The sequence below is a fragment of the Pan troglodytes genome, chromosome 1 (assembly GCF_028858775.2).
Source record: "Pan troglodytes isolate AG18354 chromosome 1, NHGRI_mPanTro3-v2.0_pri, whole genome shotgun sequence".
Taxonomy (NCBI): domain Eukaryota; kingdom Metazoa; phylum Chordata; class Mammalia; order Primates; family Hominidae; genus Pan; species Pan troglodytes.
Genome location: NC_072398.2, coordinates 90,122,099 through 90,142,705, shown reverse-complemented (window position 1 = coordinate 90,142,705; position 20,607 = coordinate 90,122,099). Strand labels below are relative to the sequence as shown.

The following is a 20,607-nucleotide window of genomic DNA, read 5'->3' as shown; positions in this document are numbered from 1 at the left end:
TACAGGTGTGAGCCACCGTGCCTGGCCTGGATACAGGGTCTTCAGCAGCTGTGTGACTAACAAATATTAAGCCCCAATCTATGGTTTGCCTTTCAATGCTCTTAATGGTACCTTTTGAAGAACAGAAGTTCTTCATTTTGATGAAGTTCAAATCATTAAGCATTTATGTTATGTAGATTGTGCTTTTGGTGTGATATCTAAATCTTTAATCTTTGCCTACACCAAGATCACACAGATTTTCTCCCATGTTTTCTTGCAGAAGTTTTATGGTTTTAGATGTTTATGAAAAGCCAATGATCTGTTTGGAGTTTTTGTATAAAGAGTGAGGAATGGCTCAGATTCATTTTTTTAAGTATGGATATCTAATTGTTGTTGTAGCTTTTTTTTTAGTCTTTTCTCCATTGAACTGTGTTGTACTTTTGTAGAAAATCAATAGACTGTAAATGTGCAAGCCTAGTTTTGGCTCTCTAGTTTTCCATTGGGCTTTACGCTTATTCTTTCTCCAATAACACAAAATTGTGTTATTATTTCTATACCTTTTAAAATATTTCTAAATCATTGCCCTATGGGACAAAATATACATCTTTAATTATTCAGTATCTACTTTCAAATAATACTGCACTGCTTCACATGTTGTACAGGATCTTCTAACAGCGTACTCCTAATTCTTCCCTCTTGTATTTTGTGCAATTGTTGTCATATAGTTTACTTTTAAATTTGTATAAACATATAATACATTGATAAAGTATTTTCGCTTGAGACAAGGGATTGACAAACTAAATGAGATAGTGGGACTGTAATGAATGAGAAACAGATGTTTATTGTGATCATCTGTTGATATTCTGATTTTGTTTGTCCAGCAATTATCCTATCCTAATTTGGTGGAGAGAGGAGCCTGTGAACTGCAGCTCTCAGGTAACTTACAATCTGATTGAAGAGGCTGTATCACATATTCTTCAATTAAATGCTGCTTAGACCAGTTGGCTTGAATTGGTCCTTTTTATTTCTCTATGTTTTTTTTTTGGCCTTAATAACCTGGATGGAGAAAAAAAACATGCAGTCTGAGATGCAGTCGATGAGTGGCCCCTCCACTGTTTGCAGTCACTATGGCCTTCCGAAGTGTATGTATCATCTTCTCATAAAATTATTTTGTTCCCACCCTGCTAATACATTGGTCTGCCTTGGATCATACTCCCGAAGTGAATATCTGACCTGAGAAATACACTCCCACTTAGCAAGGTCACATACGCATATTTCTCAAATCTTGGCCTCCACTCTTACAGAGATAGCAGGCAGTGCAACCAACACTGAGACCTGGGGAAGAGCACCAAGTAGTGGCAGGACACGGGTAGGAGGGTGTGGTGGAAGGTCAAGAGTAGGGGTTTACATGGACTTAACTGCACTGGACTATGGTAGGTGCAGGCGTGGTGGGACTGGCTAGGGAAATGTGTCCTCAAAGTATTTATTGTCTGTCTACTTTCAAAGACATTAGTCAGAGTGACTTTTCCGACTCTGGGCAAGCTTTCTGCTTTAGACTTGTAGTATAAATAAGGAGCTCTTTGTTGGGCTCTGTGGGCACAACAATATGCTCCTCTGCCTTGAAAAGCCCATGTTCTCTTAACTGTGTATCTAGAATACATGTTTCCTAAGAGGGAGGTTCCTCAGTTCTATGAGATGAATGTGTACTAAATATCAATGTCTTCCACTCCATATCCTGTTTAATGGCTCCAGTCCAGCTTTCTGATAGAAAACAAAAAATATCACCCCCTTGGAGAGTTGACTTTGTTCCATGCAGTTCCCACCTTTATGGTGCTATGAACTCCAGATGTCAGCTGTAGTTTTTCTCCATTTTTTGACAGTGTGAAGAATGTAAGTCGAACCTTATCTCCTTCCTTACATTTCATTGTGTCCTCGTTTCTAACCACCAGTACTTCCATTTTCCCAGTGTTGTCACTTAGGTCAAATAATACATTTTTCTTCTTTTCTGTTACCTGTAAAAGAAAATCAACACCCAGCCTCTGATAATCTGATTAAGGAATGCCACATCAGTCACACATCAGACATGCCAGAAGAAGGCTCTAAAAAGAAATACAGTTGATTCTTGAACAACACAGATTTTACCTGCGCAGGTCCATTTATATGGGAATTTTCCTCTGTCTCTGCCACCCCAAGATGGCAAGACCAACCCTCCTCTTCCTCCTCAGTCTACTTAACATCAGACAATGGGGATGAAGAACTTTATGATGATCTACTTCCACTTAATGAATAGTTAGTATATTTTCTTTTTTATAATTTTATTAATAACATTTTTCTCTAGCTTACTTTTTAAGAATATAGTATATAATATGTATAACACAAAAATGTGTGTTAAGTGACTGCTTATGTTATCCGTAAGTCTTCTGATCAAGAGTAGGCTATTAAGCAGTTAAGTTTTTGGGGAGTCAAAAATTATATGCAGATTATCAACTGCTCAGGGTCAGCAGCCTTAATCCCTACATTGTTCAAGGGACAACTTGAAAAAATGTTTCTGCTTTGAAACTAGCAGGTATATATCTAATAGATGTTAGCAAGTTCACACAGAGGAGGCAGACGTGTCTTACTTAGAACATGTTGTCTCCTAATGCCCATCTTTCCAGTCCTAAATTCCCTTCCTTTAGGAGGAGGCCAGGGTGGCCCATAGAAGCAACAACTGCTGGATAGAGAAGGTGGAGCTTCTCCAGGGCCAGTAGCCAGATTAGTCAGGGGAAAAAAGAAGACCCTGGGTTGGAAGAGAGCTATTTATTCTATTCTTTTATTTTTTGAAATGGAGTTTCGCTCTTTCACCCAGGCTGGAGTGCGATGGCGCAATCTTGGCTCACTGCAACCTCCAACCCGCTGGGTTCAAGCAATTCTCCTGCCTCAGCCTCCTGAGTAGCTGGGATTATAGGTGTCCGCCAATACACCTGGCTAATTTTCGTATTTTTACTAGAGACAGGTTTTGCCATGTTGGCCAGGATGATCTGGAACTCCTCAACTAAGGTGATCCATGCGCCTTGGCCTCCCAAAGTGCTAGGATTACAGGCATGAGCTGCCGCGCCCAGCCTGAAGAGAGCTATTTAAAACAAGTCCAGGAGAGACATGAGGTAATGATGCAAGACCCAGCCAAGAGTCTACTAAGTAATCAAAGACAGGAAATAATTCACAATCAAGTCTAGATCCAAAGGGAACAGGAGGTTGGTCAGTTATTTAGGAGATTGATCGTATTTTAGGTTTAATTTTATGGACTAAATCAATATATATTAGTGGATAGCTGGCCAGATTGAAAGCTGAAAACTGGGATAAAGAACATGACCTTCCTATCCAAGGTCATTTTACACTTGAGTTTTCCAGGAGGACTGGAGAGTCTTCCTATCAATTCCTTCTGAAACTAACCCAGGGCAGCAGAAGTTATTCTGAGGCTCTGAATGCAGGGGCAGCAGGTTCCCTCTCTATGGTTCTTTAGGTCCTGCCCTAGACCAGAAAAAGTCATCCCACAAGGCTAGTTCCCTGAGGCTCAGAATCATAATAAATACTTTATTATTTCTCACTTCTAATAAGTCTCCTCGAGGAGCGCCTCTGCCCCGTGGCCCTGTCTGGGAAGTGAGGAGCGCCTCTGCCCGGCCGCCGTGCAACCTTCCAAGTGTGAAGTGACAGCTTTGTGTGTGATCTTTTCTGTCTTCCCCAAGTTCGCATTTTTGACATTAAAGTTTACTTTTTAATTAAAAAAAAAAAAAGTCTCCTCAAGCTAACTCTTTCTTCTGTTTTCTTCATTTAATCACAGTTCTTTAATCCTGTCTTGCGTATTGGTTTTTCAGGTCAATTAATCTGGTTTATTACTCAACTACACTTACTTTGCATTCACAACAATAGTCACTTAAAATAAAGATAATCACAACTGTAGTCACTTAAAATAAAGATAATATGTACAAAGTACAAAAATAATGCAGAAATAAAAATTATGTGAATGAACTAATTCCTTTTTCAGAGGCTACTGGGATAAGAATAAGTTGAAATAGGATCGTGACATTTTTGACAATAAAAACAATTTTTGAGTTTTTGTATGAATTTTGGCATGTTAACTCTGCAGTTCTTTAGAACTTTGTATTTTTTTATTTTTTCTATATAGAAAGACATTAAAACCATTTCTAAAGTTTCTTTAAGATCAGATGGGAAATACGTTATTCTTACTAATCAATATGAAATTAGATATGAAAACTTACCTTCTGGACTACAAACAAACCATTCACAATTGTTCCAAGGGGCTGAGTTTGAAGCGTGTTGATCTTCGGGGTTTCACCAGCTTTTCTGATAATGTTCAGTGGGACATTAACCTTTTGGTCAGATTCAGCATCTAACACACGTGAGGCACTATTTACCTCTAAGAAACCACTGTGCTGATAATATCTTGATATTATAATTATTCTCTTTGGAATGAATTTATCTTTCAGCAGTGTATTAAAAACTTTTACAAAGAAGAATTCCTTTTCTGTAGCCACTGTAGCATGAAACATCTCCTGCTTGCCTTCTTGGGTCTCAAACGTGAAGGGCTTCTTTGCTTTCAGTACCATAACTGGCAAACAGCCTTTCTGAAACCCTTCTCTGATAGATTCCTGCTGGGCCACCATCTGTTTCTGTTCAGGCTGAAGACAAGAGAAGAAAGATATCAGCTGTGAGTCAAAAAGGTACTATTGAAAGGACCTTACTTCACCCACAGTGCTAAACCTCAGAAAGCCAGCAGAAGATAGGTGGAATCAAGGGAAGAGATACAGAGGGGATACGAAGAGAGTTGAGGCCTAGAATGATCCAGATAGAACAGAGAGTGCAGAAGGAAGATTTCAACTCCTGTATTCAGGTAAGACGGTGTAACACGTTTTGGAGGTAGGATCCCTGAAACCAAATCCTTGCTTTGCCATGTGCTATATATAAAGACTTCATCAGATTTCTGAAATACTGCTAAGCCTTGGGGTAAATCTGATAAATCTGATTCCATCTTCTATCGATTCCATTTGGGCATGTGTCCTTGTTTCTCTATCCAATACTGTCCTAAACGTTCATTTTACTCTGGTATAAAAGTGAGGGAGCTCAGTGACCAGCACAGGGCTCCCCAAATTCCTAGGGAGCATTGTACATAACAAAATGCAGATTACATTTAATGTGAGTTAAGAGGGAGACCTAGTTCAGAGATCTTATGAGTGAGTTAAAGGAGAAATTTAAAAGGAGAATTAATACTACATTTATGGATTTACCCTTAAATAATGAATTATGCACTAAGGTTTATATTTAAAAAGTACATCTTATTATTTGAAATTATAAAAAAAGAAATAATTTAAATATCTAAAAAATAGATTTGGTTAAATAAAATATGGTATAGTCACAAAAAGATTACTATGCAAATATTAAAAATGCTTTAGAGAAATATGGTAAACTGTTATAACTGATTCAATAAAGGGAAAGGTCCTAAACAGATAAACAATCTGTTTCTTATTGGATAAATAAGCAGTTAAAGCACACACACAAACACACTAGAGAGATTTTTACCAAAATCAATATATTTTTTTCCTAGAAGATACAATTATAGATAATTTTATTCTCTTCTCTGTGCTTTTTATTTTTCTGAATTAACAGAGATAAGATACCTCTTTTTGGTTTGTTTTGGGAGAAAATACTACTTTTTAAAAGCCACTTGCCATTTAGAACCAAAGGGAAATACAGGGCAAAACAAACAGAGGCATAAAAAGCCAAGTGTAGGAGTCTCCGAAGGGTGTCTCTGATGTGACCTGGAGCTTGGGCCAGTGGAGCTTGGGCCAGTAAGGGGCCCTGATGGGCAGCATAACTGACTGCATTTGGATCAATGCAGGGAAAGGTCAGCTCCACTGAGGTCCACTACAAAAGTCCTTCTCTTTGGTTCATGTATCTTTATTTGGGTCTTCCAGACTGAATAATGCATATTTTCATTACTGATGAGGGAATCACACCATTTATACTTGAACCTTGTTTTCCTGAAAAATCCAGAAGTTTCTGGGCCAAACCCAGAGGAAATGGTTCCTCTAGACAAAGAGAATGAAGTATATATCATCAGTTTCTAGAGCTCACACAGGTATAAAATAATGTAATACCTGCTTCATAGGAAATGAAACTGCATGTGTGGTAGATTCTGTGCTGGGCCTTTCTAACATTGTCTGCCGCTCCCTCAGGACTAAACTAATCATTCTCACCAATGACACTCTCCAGCCACTACTCTCTCAGCTAAATGGGGCCACCTCACCTTGCCCATGCAGGTGTATAAAGGGCTTTTTTACATTACTTTTAAAAAAGCAATTTGCTGTCAAGAACCAAGCAGAAAACAAACAGAGGCATGCCAGGCCGAGTGTCAGAGTCTGTGAATTGGATCTCTGATGTGACCCAGAGCCTGGGCCTGTACAAACCACAGACTCCCTCACAAATCTTGGGAGCCCTGAAAGACATTCTCAGCTCCCGAGCTCCCTGTAGGGTAGGCCAAGGCCTCTATTGCAACTACATTGGACTTGACATTCTTCCTCTTCTTCTCCTTTCACTTCCTCACAGATATTAATTCTGAAAGTGCTCTAAAATAGACTTCCTGTAAACAACGGTCTATCTCAGAGTTTTCTTCTTATAGAATCCAAAACATAACGAAGTGTTAATGTGTCCAGAACCTGGCAGAGATTAGAAACTCAACAGGTGTTTAATCTGATGAATCAAAGGTAGTTCCTGTTTTTGTGACTCAGAATGCTTTTCATGCTGTGGCCTTGCTTCCCTTATTTGCATGCTATGAGATAAAGAACAGAGAACAATATGGGAAATGACAGTGGCAGTGATGCTCTTACAAGGACAAAGACCACTCCACTCTCCTCATCCTACCTTAGCATGAGGAGAGACTTTTGGTGCAGCACGTTGCTTTGCGACATCATTTCTGATGGCTGCAGATGCAGCAGGACTCATTTCAGCTTGACTTAGTGGCTTTGGTTTTGTTACCGATTTGTATTGCTTATCAACTGATTAAAAAATGAAAGACATGGCCAATAAGCATATAAACATATGAGCAGTGCACATTTTCAAATGTCACCAGGAATAAATACTAAAACCATATTAAGATATCTTCAAGAACAGCTAATTTTTCTTAAAAAAAAAAAAAAATCTTATTTTAAAATGAAAGAAACCGGACCTGGCACAGACACCAGTAATCCCAGCACTTTGGGAGGCCAAGGCTGGAGGATCGCTTGAGGCCAGGGGTTTGAGACCAGCTTAGTCAACATAGGGAGATCCTATCTTTACAAAAAATATTTTCAAAATTAGCCAGGTGTAATGGCACATGTTTTTAGTCCCAGCCTTGGGAGGCTGAGGCAGGAGGATAACTTAAGCCCAGGAGTTCAAAGCTGCAGAGAGTCATGATTGCACCACTGCACTCCAGCTTGGATGACACAGTGAGACCCTGTCTGTCTCAAAAAAAAAGACAAGAAACAATAACTATGAAGTAGTAGTCGTCTTAAATTGGTATAACACTTTGGAAAATGGTTTGGGACGCTATTTATTAAAATTCAATATCTACTTATCTTAACATCCAGTAATACCATTCACAGGTGTACAGTCAAGAGAAACACACATACAAATACAAACATACAAAGATAAGTATATAAGGCTTATAATGTACATAAATATTCATAGCAGCATTATTCCTAATGGCCTCCAATGACTAAAATAACAATAAAAAATATACCAATTCTCTCTCTCTATATATATATGTATATCAGTTTATGTGTACATGTAATTATCAATTAAATGGAATCTTATGTAGTAGTGAAAATGAATAAACTGCTGCTATGAAACAAGGGCTGATTTCTTTTTTTTTTTTGAGACGGAGTCTCACTCCGTCACCCAAACTGGAGTGCAGTGGCACAATCTTGGCTCACTGCAACCTCCGCCTCCTGGGTTCAAGTGATTCTCCTGCCTCAGCCTCTTGAGTAGCTGGGATTACAGGCTCATGCCACCACGCCTGACTAATTTTTGTATTTTTTTAGTAAAGACGGGGTTTCACCATGTTGGTAAGGCTGGTCTTGAACTCCTCACCTCGTGATGCGCCCACCTCAGCCTCCCAAAGTGTTGGGATTACAGGCGTGAGCCATCGCGCCTGGCCACAGATTTCTAATTATGTTCTACAAGGCCTTGCATTTTCCTTCTATCGAGGGGACCCCATCCTGCCCTCTGAAGATTCTCTGTACTCCAGCCATACTGGCCTTCTTTCAGTCCTCAAGCAAGTCAACACCTGCTGTCATAGGGATTTTCACACAGTGTTCCCTCTGACTGAAGGTACCTTTAACTCCTATGCATTTTTCACAGCTTAGTGCAAGTCACTTCCCCATGGAACCCGCTTTGACCAACACCAACTCTAACTCCTGGCTTATGTTAACGCTCCTTTGACACATGCTGCTGAAGAACCATCTTCCTTTCCATCAGAACATTTGTCTCAGTTAATTACATTCATTAATTTGCCTGTAAGAAAAATATCTACTTTCCCTTTAGAGTATAAACTGTACAAAATTTGGATTTGTTTTCAATACCTTGTTTTATCATAAGAACCTAAAAGCTTTCCTTGTACCTATTAGCAATTCAATGGATATTTACTGAATGGATGAAGAAATGGATGGATGGGTGGCATGTTGGCTCCTCACTAATGCCTACAAAATGCAGTCGTATACTCTGGCTGGGCCCCTCCACGTCTATGGTCAGGTTATATTTTATCGTGAAAAGCCAACTCCTACTCCTGATTTTTAAAAAGACCATGTAACAAGATGGCCATGTTTGATGACTTAAGGCACTCTCAAGCAGAAGAGGGCCTGGGAAATTATTAGATGTTATTTCTGATAGAATTTGAACAATTCTGGAATGAAATAGCAAGGCAATCACTTTGATTTTACTAAAAAGAGAAACGATTTAATTATTAGAGCTAAGAGTAGAATGAACTGTCTTATGAGGTAGTAGGTACTCTGTCATTACCTTTCAAAGATCAGAAAGTGGTTGACTGTCTGACAGGGATATTGTAGCAGGATCTCTGCACTAGGAAGAAGTTAAACTAACCTTCCAATGGTAAGTTAGTTCCATGAAATTGGTTTCAGAAAGGTATGCAGATAAAGTCTCTCTTCTATGTTCACAGCATCGGAGAGAAAACAGCATCAAGGGAGGCCGAAGGAATCAACCTACCATTCTACCACATCACATCAGCCATATTTCATTTCACACACTGTGGTACCAATGCAATATTTGTGGACAAGCTTGTCTGCCGATTATAAATCTCTCATTTGCCTTAATAATCAGGTGCACATTGTTACTGATTATTTCATTTATCATTTTCAGCATTTTATTTTAATCTTGCAGGACTTTTGTGGACTTTGATCACATTTTCTCTTAGCTTCCTTTTTCCACGCTTATGTGTCCTTATATTTTCTCATCTTGCTTCATACAAAAGCTTCTCCTGTCTGCTAATTATTGCCTCTGTCTTCATTAAAGATTCTCCAGGTATCTTCTACTTTCCATGAGGTGAGCTCATGAGTAGAATAGCATATAGCACTCTACATGCAGACATGCAATGGCAATGGAGAAGGATCACTTAACCAAGAATGACAGATTAACTGTTCAAAAAATAAAACAAAAACTGTTTTCCTAAAATAATAGAAATAGCATGGACACACAAAAATTTCCTACATTCAAAAGCGGCCTAAGTATGTCCGTGGATAGAATTTTAGAGCTATGAAGGAACTTTATTGCCTTCTTGTATAGCATGCAAGAAGCATACTTTGTGTTTTGTTGTTGTTGTTGTTTGAGACAGGGTCTCACTGTTGTTGCCCAGGCAGGAGTGCAGAGGCGTGATCTCAGCTCACTGCAACCTCTCCCTCCCAGGTTCAAGTGATTCTCATGCCTCAGCCTCCCAAGTAGCTGGCATTACAGATGCCCGCCACCATGCCTGGCTAATTTTTGTATTTTTAGTAGAGACAAAGTTTCACCATGTTGGCCAGGCTGATCTCGAACTCCTGAACTCAAGTGATCCACCCGCCTTGGCCTCCCAAAGTGCTGGGATTAAAGGTGTGAGCCACTGCGCCTGGCCCAAAAGCATACTTTGAATCCTACAACTGTTACATTTGGAGACTCTCATTTGGGAGAGTCCTTAGATAATCTACTCCTGAGTTTCCAAGCTAGTCCCAAACTGGATCTTTTTTAGCTAAGCAGAATAACAAAATCCCAGAATCATTAGAATAGCAAAATGGGGAGAAGATTGTAGAAAGGGAAATTTTGTGCTATCCTGGTCAAAGAGAAGAATTAATTCTTGATTTATTGCCAAAATAAAAGATATTTCTAAATATCTCAGCCTATGTTTGCCAATATGCCTAGATTCCTGGCTCATCCCAGATACGAAAAACACAGGGCAATGTTTTGGTTGGTTACTTGGAAGTAACATGTGTAGTTACTGCCATCTAAGGGCCATCTCTAAGAACTACACCTTCTAACTTAAAGCCTGGGAAAACCACCACTCCTTTCTCTTTAGTGCCTTAGAAACTACCTAAGAGTTTATATCTGTATAGAATTATGAACGTACATAGTACCACTTATGTGGCTTCATTTAGCCTTCCTATAACTCATGTGTGAGAAGCCATGTCACCCTTGTTGTATACCCACAAATGCTACTAAAAGCTATCATAATTTTTGCTGTTACGGTTGTACTTTGAATCCTAAAACTGTTGCATTTGGAGACTTTCATTTTGGAGAGTCCTTGAGTGATATGCTCCTCTGTTAGCTCCTTTTTGTTCTTCAGACATAAAGCTGGGACATATCAATTGTTCTTAGTAAACAAAATCAGGAATTTAAACTAAATGTAGATAATTCAGATGGAGATGAGTGATTTATTGAATAATGTAAAAAAAATCTGTGTTGTGGGTAATTTATACTGTCACCTGTACTGGAGATAGAGAGGAAAGAAGATCCCTGAAGGAGGATTCTCCCTCCCTGAAGAAAGAGGAGATCATCGCCTAAAGAAGGATAGTCTGGGACCACAGAAAGCTGGGGACAAGGAGAGGAATAGACAGACTGTGTGAAGGAAAAAAGGTGCTCAATATCCTGGTTTACAGTTTTCCAATGCAATAATTTATACTTTCAAGACTTCAGTAGAATGTGACAGCATTACATACTGTGTAAATGGAGTTGGGAGAAGTTAACTTGGAAATTCTACGTCCATATTCACTGCAATTGAACTGGAGACAAAGATGGGCAAGGAGAAAAGATGTTAAATGGAAGTGGTAACCCTAAGGCTGGAAGAAGAGCTGCAAACAAAGGCTGGAATGGATTTGTGGAATTTGTAACAAACACTTCCTAGAAGCGATTCTCAGTAAAAGGGGGCAAAGAGACAGGTGCACTAAGTTAGCAAACAAATTCCAACAATGTGCACTGGGGGGTCATATCCCAGGGATGCCATGAAAGGAAAGGCCCAGGCTTGGCAGAAAAAGGGACGGGGCAGGTGTGGAACTCCCTCATTACCTTTCTCCTTCTCTTCCTGAAGACGTTTTGCCAAAAGCATATAATTCAACTTCTGAAAAATACGAATGGTCTTCATCACTGCAGACACCGCCCCAGCATTTTGAATCATCAAGTTAGCTACTTGTATTCTGTTTGCAGTATGTAGTTTGCCTGTGGCGATATTAAACTCGTCTGAAAGAAAGAACTTAAACCTATCCAGTTCCTCATCAGTGATGTTATCCAGGCCTGTTAGCAAGAGTATCTCCTTGTATTTACTCTCCATCTGACAACTTTGGGATCAGCCTATAAGGAATCCAAAACATGTAAGATTACACCACCAAAAGTGATTCTACATTCAAAATAAAGCAAGGTGAGCTATTAATATTTTTTAAAGAAAAATAAAATATTTGCAGTAGTAAAAGAGATTTGAGTAGGACATAGGTAAGAACTTCTTAAGCAAGGTGATCTTTATTCCTGGAAAAGACATCTTCAGAAAGTATACAACACCTCTGGAATTCTCAGAAAACAAGATACATTAGCTGGGCGCGGTAGCTCACGCCTGTAATAATCCCAGCACTTTGGAAGGCCAAGGTGGGCGGATCACCTGAGGTCAGGAGTTTGAGACCAGACTGGCCAATATGGCAAAACCCCATCTCTACTAAAAGTACAAAAATTAGCCGAGCATGGTGGTGGGCACCTGTAATCCCAACTACTCAGGAGGCTGAGGCAGGAGAATTGTTTGAACCTGGGAGGTGGAGGTTGCAGTGAGCCAAGATCGCGCCATTGCGCTCCAGCCTGGGCAACAGGAGCGAAACTTCATCTCAAAACAACAACAACAACAACAAAAAGGAAACAGGATACATTTTCCTGTTATTTTTAAAATAGATTTATCGAGGCATAACTGGCATACAACATGGTGCATACACTGAAAGTATACAATCTGATAAATTTTGGCATATACATATACCTGATGAAGTGCAATTAATCAATCTGTTCTTTCATGGATCATGCTTTCAGTGTCTTATTTAAGAAATCTTTTCCAATCTCAAGATTAGAAGATTTTATGTTTTCCTGTAAGAATTTTACGGTTTGATCATTTCACATTTGGGTGTATGTACTGTTTTGAGTTAATTTGTATATGATATAAGTGATGATTCAAAGTTCATTTATTTTTCATATGAATATGAATTTTCCCAGAATCATATGTTAAAAAGACTGTCATTTTTAATGATTTTTTTTTTACCTTTGCAAAAAATCAGTTGTCCAAATATGAGTGAGTCTATTTCTGGATTCTTTATTCTGTCCATCAATCTATTTTTGTAACTTGTTGCCAAAATCACGTTGTAGTAATATAGTTGTTTATGTATAGTATCCAAAATAATACACAAAACATTATAAATAGTAATTCAACAGTTTATAACTATAAGATTAATATACAGAAATGCATTCCTTTATTTTAGCACCACTCTGAGAGAAAAAAATTACATAAAAAAGTAATTTCCAATAGCAACAAAACTACAAAGTACATAAGAACATCTAATACAATATATTTAAGAGTTTTAAAGGGAACCTTATAAAACTTTATTGGGAGATTTAAAAGACCTACTTACGTGGGTGTATGTCTGATATTTTAAATGGGAAGATTTGATAAAATGAAGACAGCAGTGTTGTCAAATTAATTTATAAACTGCTATCCAAAATCTCAAAGGGTTTTTCATAGAATTTATCAGAATGATCCTAAAACCTAAATGAAAAAAATAAAGACAAAAACCTGCAAAACAAGTTGAATATGTTTATCAGGATGTACTATCCCTACTACTAGGTATCAATACTTACTACAAATGTATAATTATTAAATCAGTATGGCAGTGGCGTAGAAAAAAATGAACTAATAAATAGAGTGTGGAAACAGGACCACATGTAAATTAAAGCTTGGTATATAATCAAAGTGGCATTAAAAATCACAAAGAAAGAATGGCCAACTATAAAAAGTGTTCAGACAAATGACAATACACAGGGAATGATATATTCAGCCTTTCTCTTATATCATACACAAAATATATATCTGGTTGGATTAATTATCTAAATAGAATAGTAATGATGTTGAATAAAACACAGAATTTCTCAATACATTGAAGTAGAAGGAGGTTCCTTAAATAAGGCACAAAAAGGACAAGCCAGAAAAAAAAAAATTTGTCAAATGTGATTGCATGCATATTCTCAATTTCTTTGTAGGAAACACACACATCCGTGCACACACACACACACTAAACAAAGTGATTATACAAGGCAAAAACTGGGCAGATACCTGCTATATATATATATATATATGGCTATACCTGCTATATATATATATATAGAGAGAGAAAGCTAATAGAGGTTTTGCTTTTGGAATACATGGAGAACCATGTATCAATAAGAAAACAATAAACAGTCTATTTGAAAAGTGTGCAAAAGATGTGAATGAGCAATTTGCTCAAATATCCAATAAACATAAAAAAGATGTTTGACATTATTAGCAATTAATGACTTCCAGAGCAGCAACATATAAAGTGGAAGAAATAAGCCAAAGAACAGGAAAAGATGTTTATGAGCTGAAAATAACTGATCGTGAATTTTAGGGAAGCTTGAATACCCCCATCAGTAGAGTCAATGTTAATAAATTCTAAACTATCACTGTTAATGGCCTTATAATGTTTTTTCCTATATGTTGGTAAGCGCTGGATAAACTCTACTTATACATGTAGAGTTCATGAGTGAAAATTAAAACTATTATCAGGACCATTTTCAAAATAAGGAATACATTAAAAATATTTGCAATGATAAAGCCATCCGAATGCCCCCATCCTACTGATGAAAGCAAGGAAGGACACTACCTTTGTTGAATATCTACTGTGACAATCAGCTTGGCATGATTCCTACTTTTCTACTTGTCCATAAGAAGCTAATCTTCCTATAACCCTCTTATATAATAACAATCACATTTTAATCACATTTTATATGATTGACTCAGTTTTTTCTCTGAAGTTATGTTGCCTTATAAATGAAAAACTTGCATTTTACTTCATAATATCTGTTAACTTAAAAAATGCTTGTATTTGCTATTGGCATAAAAGTCAGCCTTACAAATAGGCTGATAGACAAACCCCAAAGGAAGCCGAAGCTTAAGGAACACCAGCTCAGAGACACCAGAGGACATGGCTAAAGTGAATAAAAGAGAAATGAACCCATCCTTTCAGAGATGGGTCCATGTTTGCAGGTTCAGGTTCTCAGAGGTGTGCACAGCATGGCTGGCCTTTCCTCAGTTGTCTTTTTCAGCAGAGAAACGGTTAAGTCTCTCGTCTCTAACCCAGCTCCTCTATGGTGCTTACCTCCTGATCCCTGGGGCGATCAGCAAACCGGGTCGGCCACCTTCTTTTCAGAGAGCTTAACTAGCAGAGGACTCAGGAGAGCATGCCCAAATAACCTAGGTGACTTTCAAAGCTACAAAGACTCTGACACTTCTGGACGGATTCACATGTACCTCTAATAAACACTTCCCTTCACCCCCAGGCCCAGTGTGGGTAGGAGTGACAACTGGAGCTCTAATTGGCTGAGCTGGTTTGGGTTCTCACTAGCAGCCACAGAAGAAAATGTCTATAGAAACTTGTATCTGAGTCATGCCACATAGGAACTACACTGATTGGAAACAGAAAGTGGCCTGGAAACTGTAAAAAATGACCGCAGATGACTTCTTGATACACTTTGTGACTAAGGGGCCTGGTGATGACATTTTTCTGGTATAAACAAGCACACTGATCTCAGAGGGTATCTAAAAGTGTTGCCAGTAGGACAGTGCAGGTTCTTGTCTTCAAAGCATAAGAGAATCTGAAAATGAGACCAAAGCGGAAGTATAGACATTTTATTGTGGAGCAAAACCAACGACACCCTCAAGGGAGGAGTGCAGGCACTCAAAGATTGAGTCACAGGCAATGTGGTTCACGTACTATATGAATAAGCACAATGAAGGTATGGAGTACTCTGTAATCAAGGGGAGGGGTTTTCTGGGAAATGGGCGGGCAATTCCCGGAATCAGGGTGCCACCATTTTCTTGACTAAAGATGGTTAATCCGGAACTGTCATGGCGTCAGGTGCATGATGGGAGTGGGAATTTCCCCATGGAAGTTTTATGATATTAAGGGCATAATGAAGCTAAGGGTCAGCAGTCAGCCAAGTTTTCGACCATCTTGGCTTTAACCAGTTGCGGCCAGTTTCTTCTGTGTTACATTCTCATCTGTGCCTAAGTAGGAAGTTTGCAATCTGTCTTCATTGTCACAGGCTGTTGTAACAGTTCCTATCTACTAGTGGGGCAATCCCTCTGCTAACCTTTTTGACCGCATTTTTATTGCTTGTAGCCACCTGCAAGTAATCATGCCTCATTCCCTCACTGACTGCTTGCCTCAAAAGCATATATACAGTCTTTCTTCCTAACCCAGGCTCCTAACCCTAAATTCAGAGCTTGAGGGCTTGATTCTAGTCAGCAATTTACTTGAGGTTTTCCTTTCTTATTCATTGAATTAACAATTATGCACTGAACATCTAATATGATGTATTAGATTCTGAGAGTATAAAAGTTAATAAGACAAAGTTCCAGATGTTGAGCGGCTCTGCCAAGTCATGGAAACAGACATGTGATTTAATAATCACAATAGGACATGATGATAAGTGTTTATAATTAAAGCATGCTCAAGATGCTCAAGGAGCAGAGGAAGAGCACCTAACCATGCCCAGGTAATCAGCCCAGAGCTGCAGGACCTCCTTCACTTTCTACTGCAAGGCTTGTTTCTACACTTTTGCCAGCTTTCAGCTCAAATAGCACCTTATCTGTGGGGCTTCTCTGACCAGCATGTTCTCTACCTCTTCCCCACATTATCTTTTCCCACACGTGTTACTGACCATCATCTGACATATGGTATATGTCATTTGTTTGTTTAGTCTCTGCCTCATGCTCCTAAAATGTAAGGCATATGAGGGAAGAGATTTCTGCCCACTGGCTCACTGCATCCACTTCACCTGACACAGTGCCAGGCACAGAGAAGGTGTTCAGAAAATATTTGTTGAATGAGTGAATGCATGAATGAGTGGATCACACAAGGCGAAAGAACACCAAAGAGAACAATATGTAAGAATTAAAAAGATGTGAAGTGTATGAATTTGGTAACCTACTGAGTAAACGAGAGAAAGCTCCCTGTTGAGGAAGAACCCAACAAGCACCAACCCCAGAGAGGCGTACTGATTTGAGGCTTCAGGTCCTGTAAAAGGTGAGTTAAGTGATTAAGCTGGGAAGTGGTCTCAATGAGGAGCAGGTACACTGCTGCACCTGGGGCAGAGAGACAAGTACTCATCGTCCAGCTTTGTTTTACCAAGAAATTTAATCAGAGAGATACCCAACTTGGTGACACAAGACACAGAAGGGAAAGGAGGCAACTGTGCTGAAAAAGGAGGTTTGTTAACAGTCTCACGGAGAAAAGTGGGATCCCCAAGCCCTTTCCTCCCTGACTTCTAGAGTACTGACAGCAAGGTTTATGCCGTAAGCAGAAGACTGGAGGCTCCTACTGTAGCAACTGGCCCAAGAGGGGAAAAACTCTCACCGTTACTGACATTTTGAGTTTTCCAATACAAAGACTCAGGCCCTTTCGTGCTAATCCTATAATTAAGCTAACTCATAAATAAACCAGGCCAGCGCAAAAAGAATTCAAGTCAGTTTTGTGCGTATACATGTATGGACATTTCTTTCTTAAATATGAGTAAACAGATATAAATAACATTCAGAAAAGCCTCCAACTTAAAAAAAAAACAGAAAACAAATCAGAAGAAGGAACTTAAGGACAAAGCAGAGGGTAGAAGAAGAAATATATATGGTCATCAGAGAGATAAGAAAAGACATTGCATCCATGAAACAAAAAGACAGTGCTAATACTTGTAAAAAATGAACAAATTACAGAAGAGATTTTATAAATATATTTTCTAAATGTGATAGCAGAAAAGTTTTAAAGCTAATAGAGTGATAAAGCTGAAGAGCTCTTTCTAAAAGTATACCTAGAAAAGAATAAAATGGAAAAACAGGAGAGAAAAGATAAGAAATATACAGGTTTATGCCCCGATGAATAATAACCAGCTAATAAGCATTTAAACAAGAGTGAATGGAGAAAAAAGCAAGTTATCAAATAAATATAGAATTTGATGAATGAGAAAGAACACACACAAAAGCATGTCACTTTGCATTTTTTTCCAGTTTTTTTCTTTTTAGTAGACTTTATTTTTTAAAGCAGTTTTAGGCTCACAGTAAAATTGAGCTGAAGGCACAGGTTTCCATATACCCCTTTCCCTCACACATGCACAGCCTCCCCATTATCAACATTCCCACCAGGGTGGACTGAGCATGACACATCATTATCACCCAGACTCCAGAGTTGCCACTAGGGTACACTTGGTGTTGTACATTCTGTGGGTTTGGACAAATGTATAATGAGTATCCACCCTCACAGTATCATACAGGGTGGTTTCACTGCCCTAAAATCCTCTGTTCTCTGTCTAGTCATCTCTCTCCCGACAAATCCTGGCAACCACTGATCTTTTTACTGTCTCCATAGTTTTGCTGTTTCCGGAATTTCATATAGTTGAAGTCATACAGTATATAGCCTTTTCAGATTGTCTTCTTTCACTTGGTGATCTGCATTTAAGATTCCTCCATGGTTTTTCATGGCTTGATGGCTCATTTCTTTTTAGCACTAAAAAATATTCCATTGTCTCCATTTATCTGTTTATCCATTCACCTACTGAAGAACACGTTGGTTGCTTCCAAGTTTTGGCAATTATGAATAAACCTTCTATAAATATCTGTGTGCATGTTTTTATGTGGGCTTAATTTTTCAACTTTGGGTAAATATCAAGGAATGCAATTGCTGTGTTGTATAATAAGATATAATAAGAGTATGTTTAGTCTTGTAAGAAACCACTAATTGGTTTTTAATACAATGATTTGGTCAAGAAATGTTTATGAGCAAACGAAAGGTATCTAATAAGTACTGCATTGAATAGTTTTAAGAATAAGGAGAAAATCTATGACTCTGAAGACTTTCATATCTTGTCCATAGATTTCTTAAAAAGGTATACTTTAGAAATACATCATATAAAGAATTGTTCAGACTTGTTTAGTGATGCCTCAATTTCAGAACTTTTGTAAAGAAATCACAAGTAAAAGCAAACACCTCAATGCAATTAAATGCCAATTTTAAAAAATGTATCCTTTAAACAGTGGTTTCCAAACTTTAGCACGCATTAGAATTTCCTGGGGGAAGCTTGTGAAAAATACGGATTTTAGGCCTCACCCCCAGCATTTCTGACAGGTTCCTGGGTGATTCTGATGCTGTCGGTCTTGACACAACACTTAGAGAACCACTGCTTTAATATCTAATCTCTGGCATTTAAACTAATAAGCAATGTCCATATGCCTTTGCATTTTCTAATAGTAAATAAACAAAAGAACAGTTCTGATATGCCTTCAACAAACTTTAAATCTGCAGACTCTTGAAATGTTTTACTTAAGTGGAATAGAACCTATAACTTATTCATCTTGGCTCACAGTGATTCCCATGAGTTCAAAAGACAGAGCCACAGGACAGTCTAATACTAGATAATCTATGACTTCATGAAAGCATTTGTTCACAAAATACATAACTATTAGGGTACAGGGACCTTGCTTTTATCTTCTCCATGCATCTTCTCTACAGAAAATTCAATAAGAAATTATGAAGATTTTTATACTCATAATGATAACTCAACTTATCATGAATGTACACATAAATATCACAGTGAATCATCATACTCAAGACTCAGATTCAGGAACTTCATCATCAGGGCAACAGTAATATTCCACAAAAGATATTTGCCCCCCTTCATTCTAATAATATACTATAATGAAAGAAATCCTGTTATTTGTGTGAATAAAATACCTTACAAGATAGGACTAACGTCTTTGTAAAGGGTATTAGCAAAGAAATAAAATCTGTTGACCTGGGTCTGATTACAATGAAATGCTTGCATCACATAAAAATCTTTGGAAGTCAAATTGCAAACTTTCTAAATTTTCAAAAGTAGATAACCTGAAATAATGCTTGTCAGGAGACATGATAATCTGTAGGACCTCAGTCGTCACATCCAATCTGGGAAATGCTTCAGAGCCCCTCTGACTGCAGAATACTTTTATTAATAACATTGGTGCTGCAGAAGTCAAAATCCAGAGGCTCCTCAGGCTCTTGAGTATTGATTTTGCAGACTGTCACCATTCGTCTTTCTTCCAAAAATAGCATCCAAGGGTTACCATAACCTTGGTAACACATTCAAAGTGCAGTTAAAATCCCTGGCATAGGACTTGATCCAAAAATAAAAGGACAATTAAGTTAACTTTAAAAAAAGTAAAAGGACAATTAAGTTAACTTTAAAAAAAATAAACAGACTCTTCCTGACATGTAAACTCTTAAAATACTCCAGCCTTTGCAGTGTGGCCCAGATGCTAGAAAGCCCTTCCCAGCCAAGTCCCTGGGGAAGTAAGCTCCAGCTCCCTGAAAACAGGAGGCAGTGAAGCACTCTTAATTTTTGTTTTCAATTTCATTGATTTCAGCTCTAATTTTTTAAAACTGTATTTTCTTATGCTTACTTTGCAGTTAATTTACTCTTATTCTTCTAGTTTCCTAATGTGGGAGCTTAGATGGTTGATTTTTAGGTCTTTCTTTTTTTCTAGCCACATGCTTTTAAAATTACAAAACACCAAGGAGAGAGAAGATCCTAAAAGCTTCCTGAGAAAGAATAGATCATATCTGAGGATTAGGAATAAGAATAGAATTGGCATTCTTGACAACAACACTAGAAGCTAGAAGAGAGTGGAGCAATTCCTTTAACATTTGAGGAAAACAATTTTCAGCCTAGTCTTCTATACCTAGCTGATAATTATAATAATCACATGTACATGTAAGGAAGGAACAAAATTATTCAGGAATCTCCACGTCTCAGTTTGTTTGGGCCTCTATA

At 38.2% G+C, this 20,607-nt stretch overlaps 1 protein-coding gene and 1 pseudogene across 18 annotated transcripts in view; both read right to left on the bottom strand.

The window, feature by feature from the left end:
- The window catches only part of AIM2 (absent in melanoma 2), a 132,423-nt gene that overhangs the window by 5,545 nt on the left and 106,271 nt on the right, over positions 1-20,607 (bottom strand). For 5 of the 18 annotated variants that reach the window (XM_063796329.1, XM_063796326.1, XM_054687384.2 and 2 more), the window contains 5 exons: positions 11,560-11,841; positions 6,898-7,031; positions 4,239-4,658; positions 1,803-1,991; positions 801-1,035 (listed from right to left, as the gene is read on the bottom strand). In XM_063796329.1, coding sequence (XP_063652399.1) covers positions 1,009-1,035; positions 1,803-1,991; positions 4,239-4,658; positions 6,898-7,031; positions 11,560-11,821 — 1,032 coding nt within the window. In that variant the 5' untranslated portion in view covers positions 11,822-11,841 and the 3' untranslated portion in view covers positions 801-1,008. Of the gene's footprint in view, positions 1-800; positions 1,036-1,802; positions 1,992-4,238; positions 4,659-6,897; positions 7,032-11,559; positions 11,842-12,781; positions 12,862-13,148; positions 13,310-14,909; positions 15,414-20,607 lie in introns of those variants that run through there. The other 13 variants (XR_675904.5, XR_010152196.1, XR_010152198.1 and 10 more) reach the window with 11 other exon arrangements.
- LOC134808718 (cell cycle checkpoint protein RAD1-like) lies at positions 19,275-20,001 on the bottom strand (annotated as a pseudogene).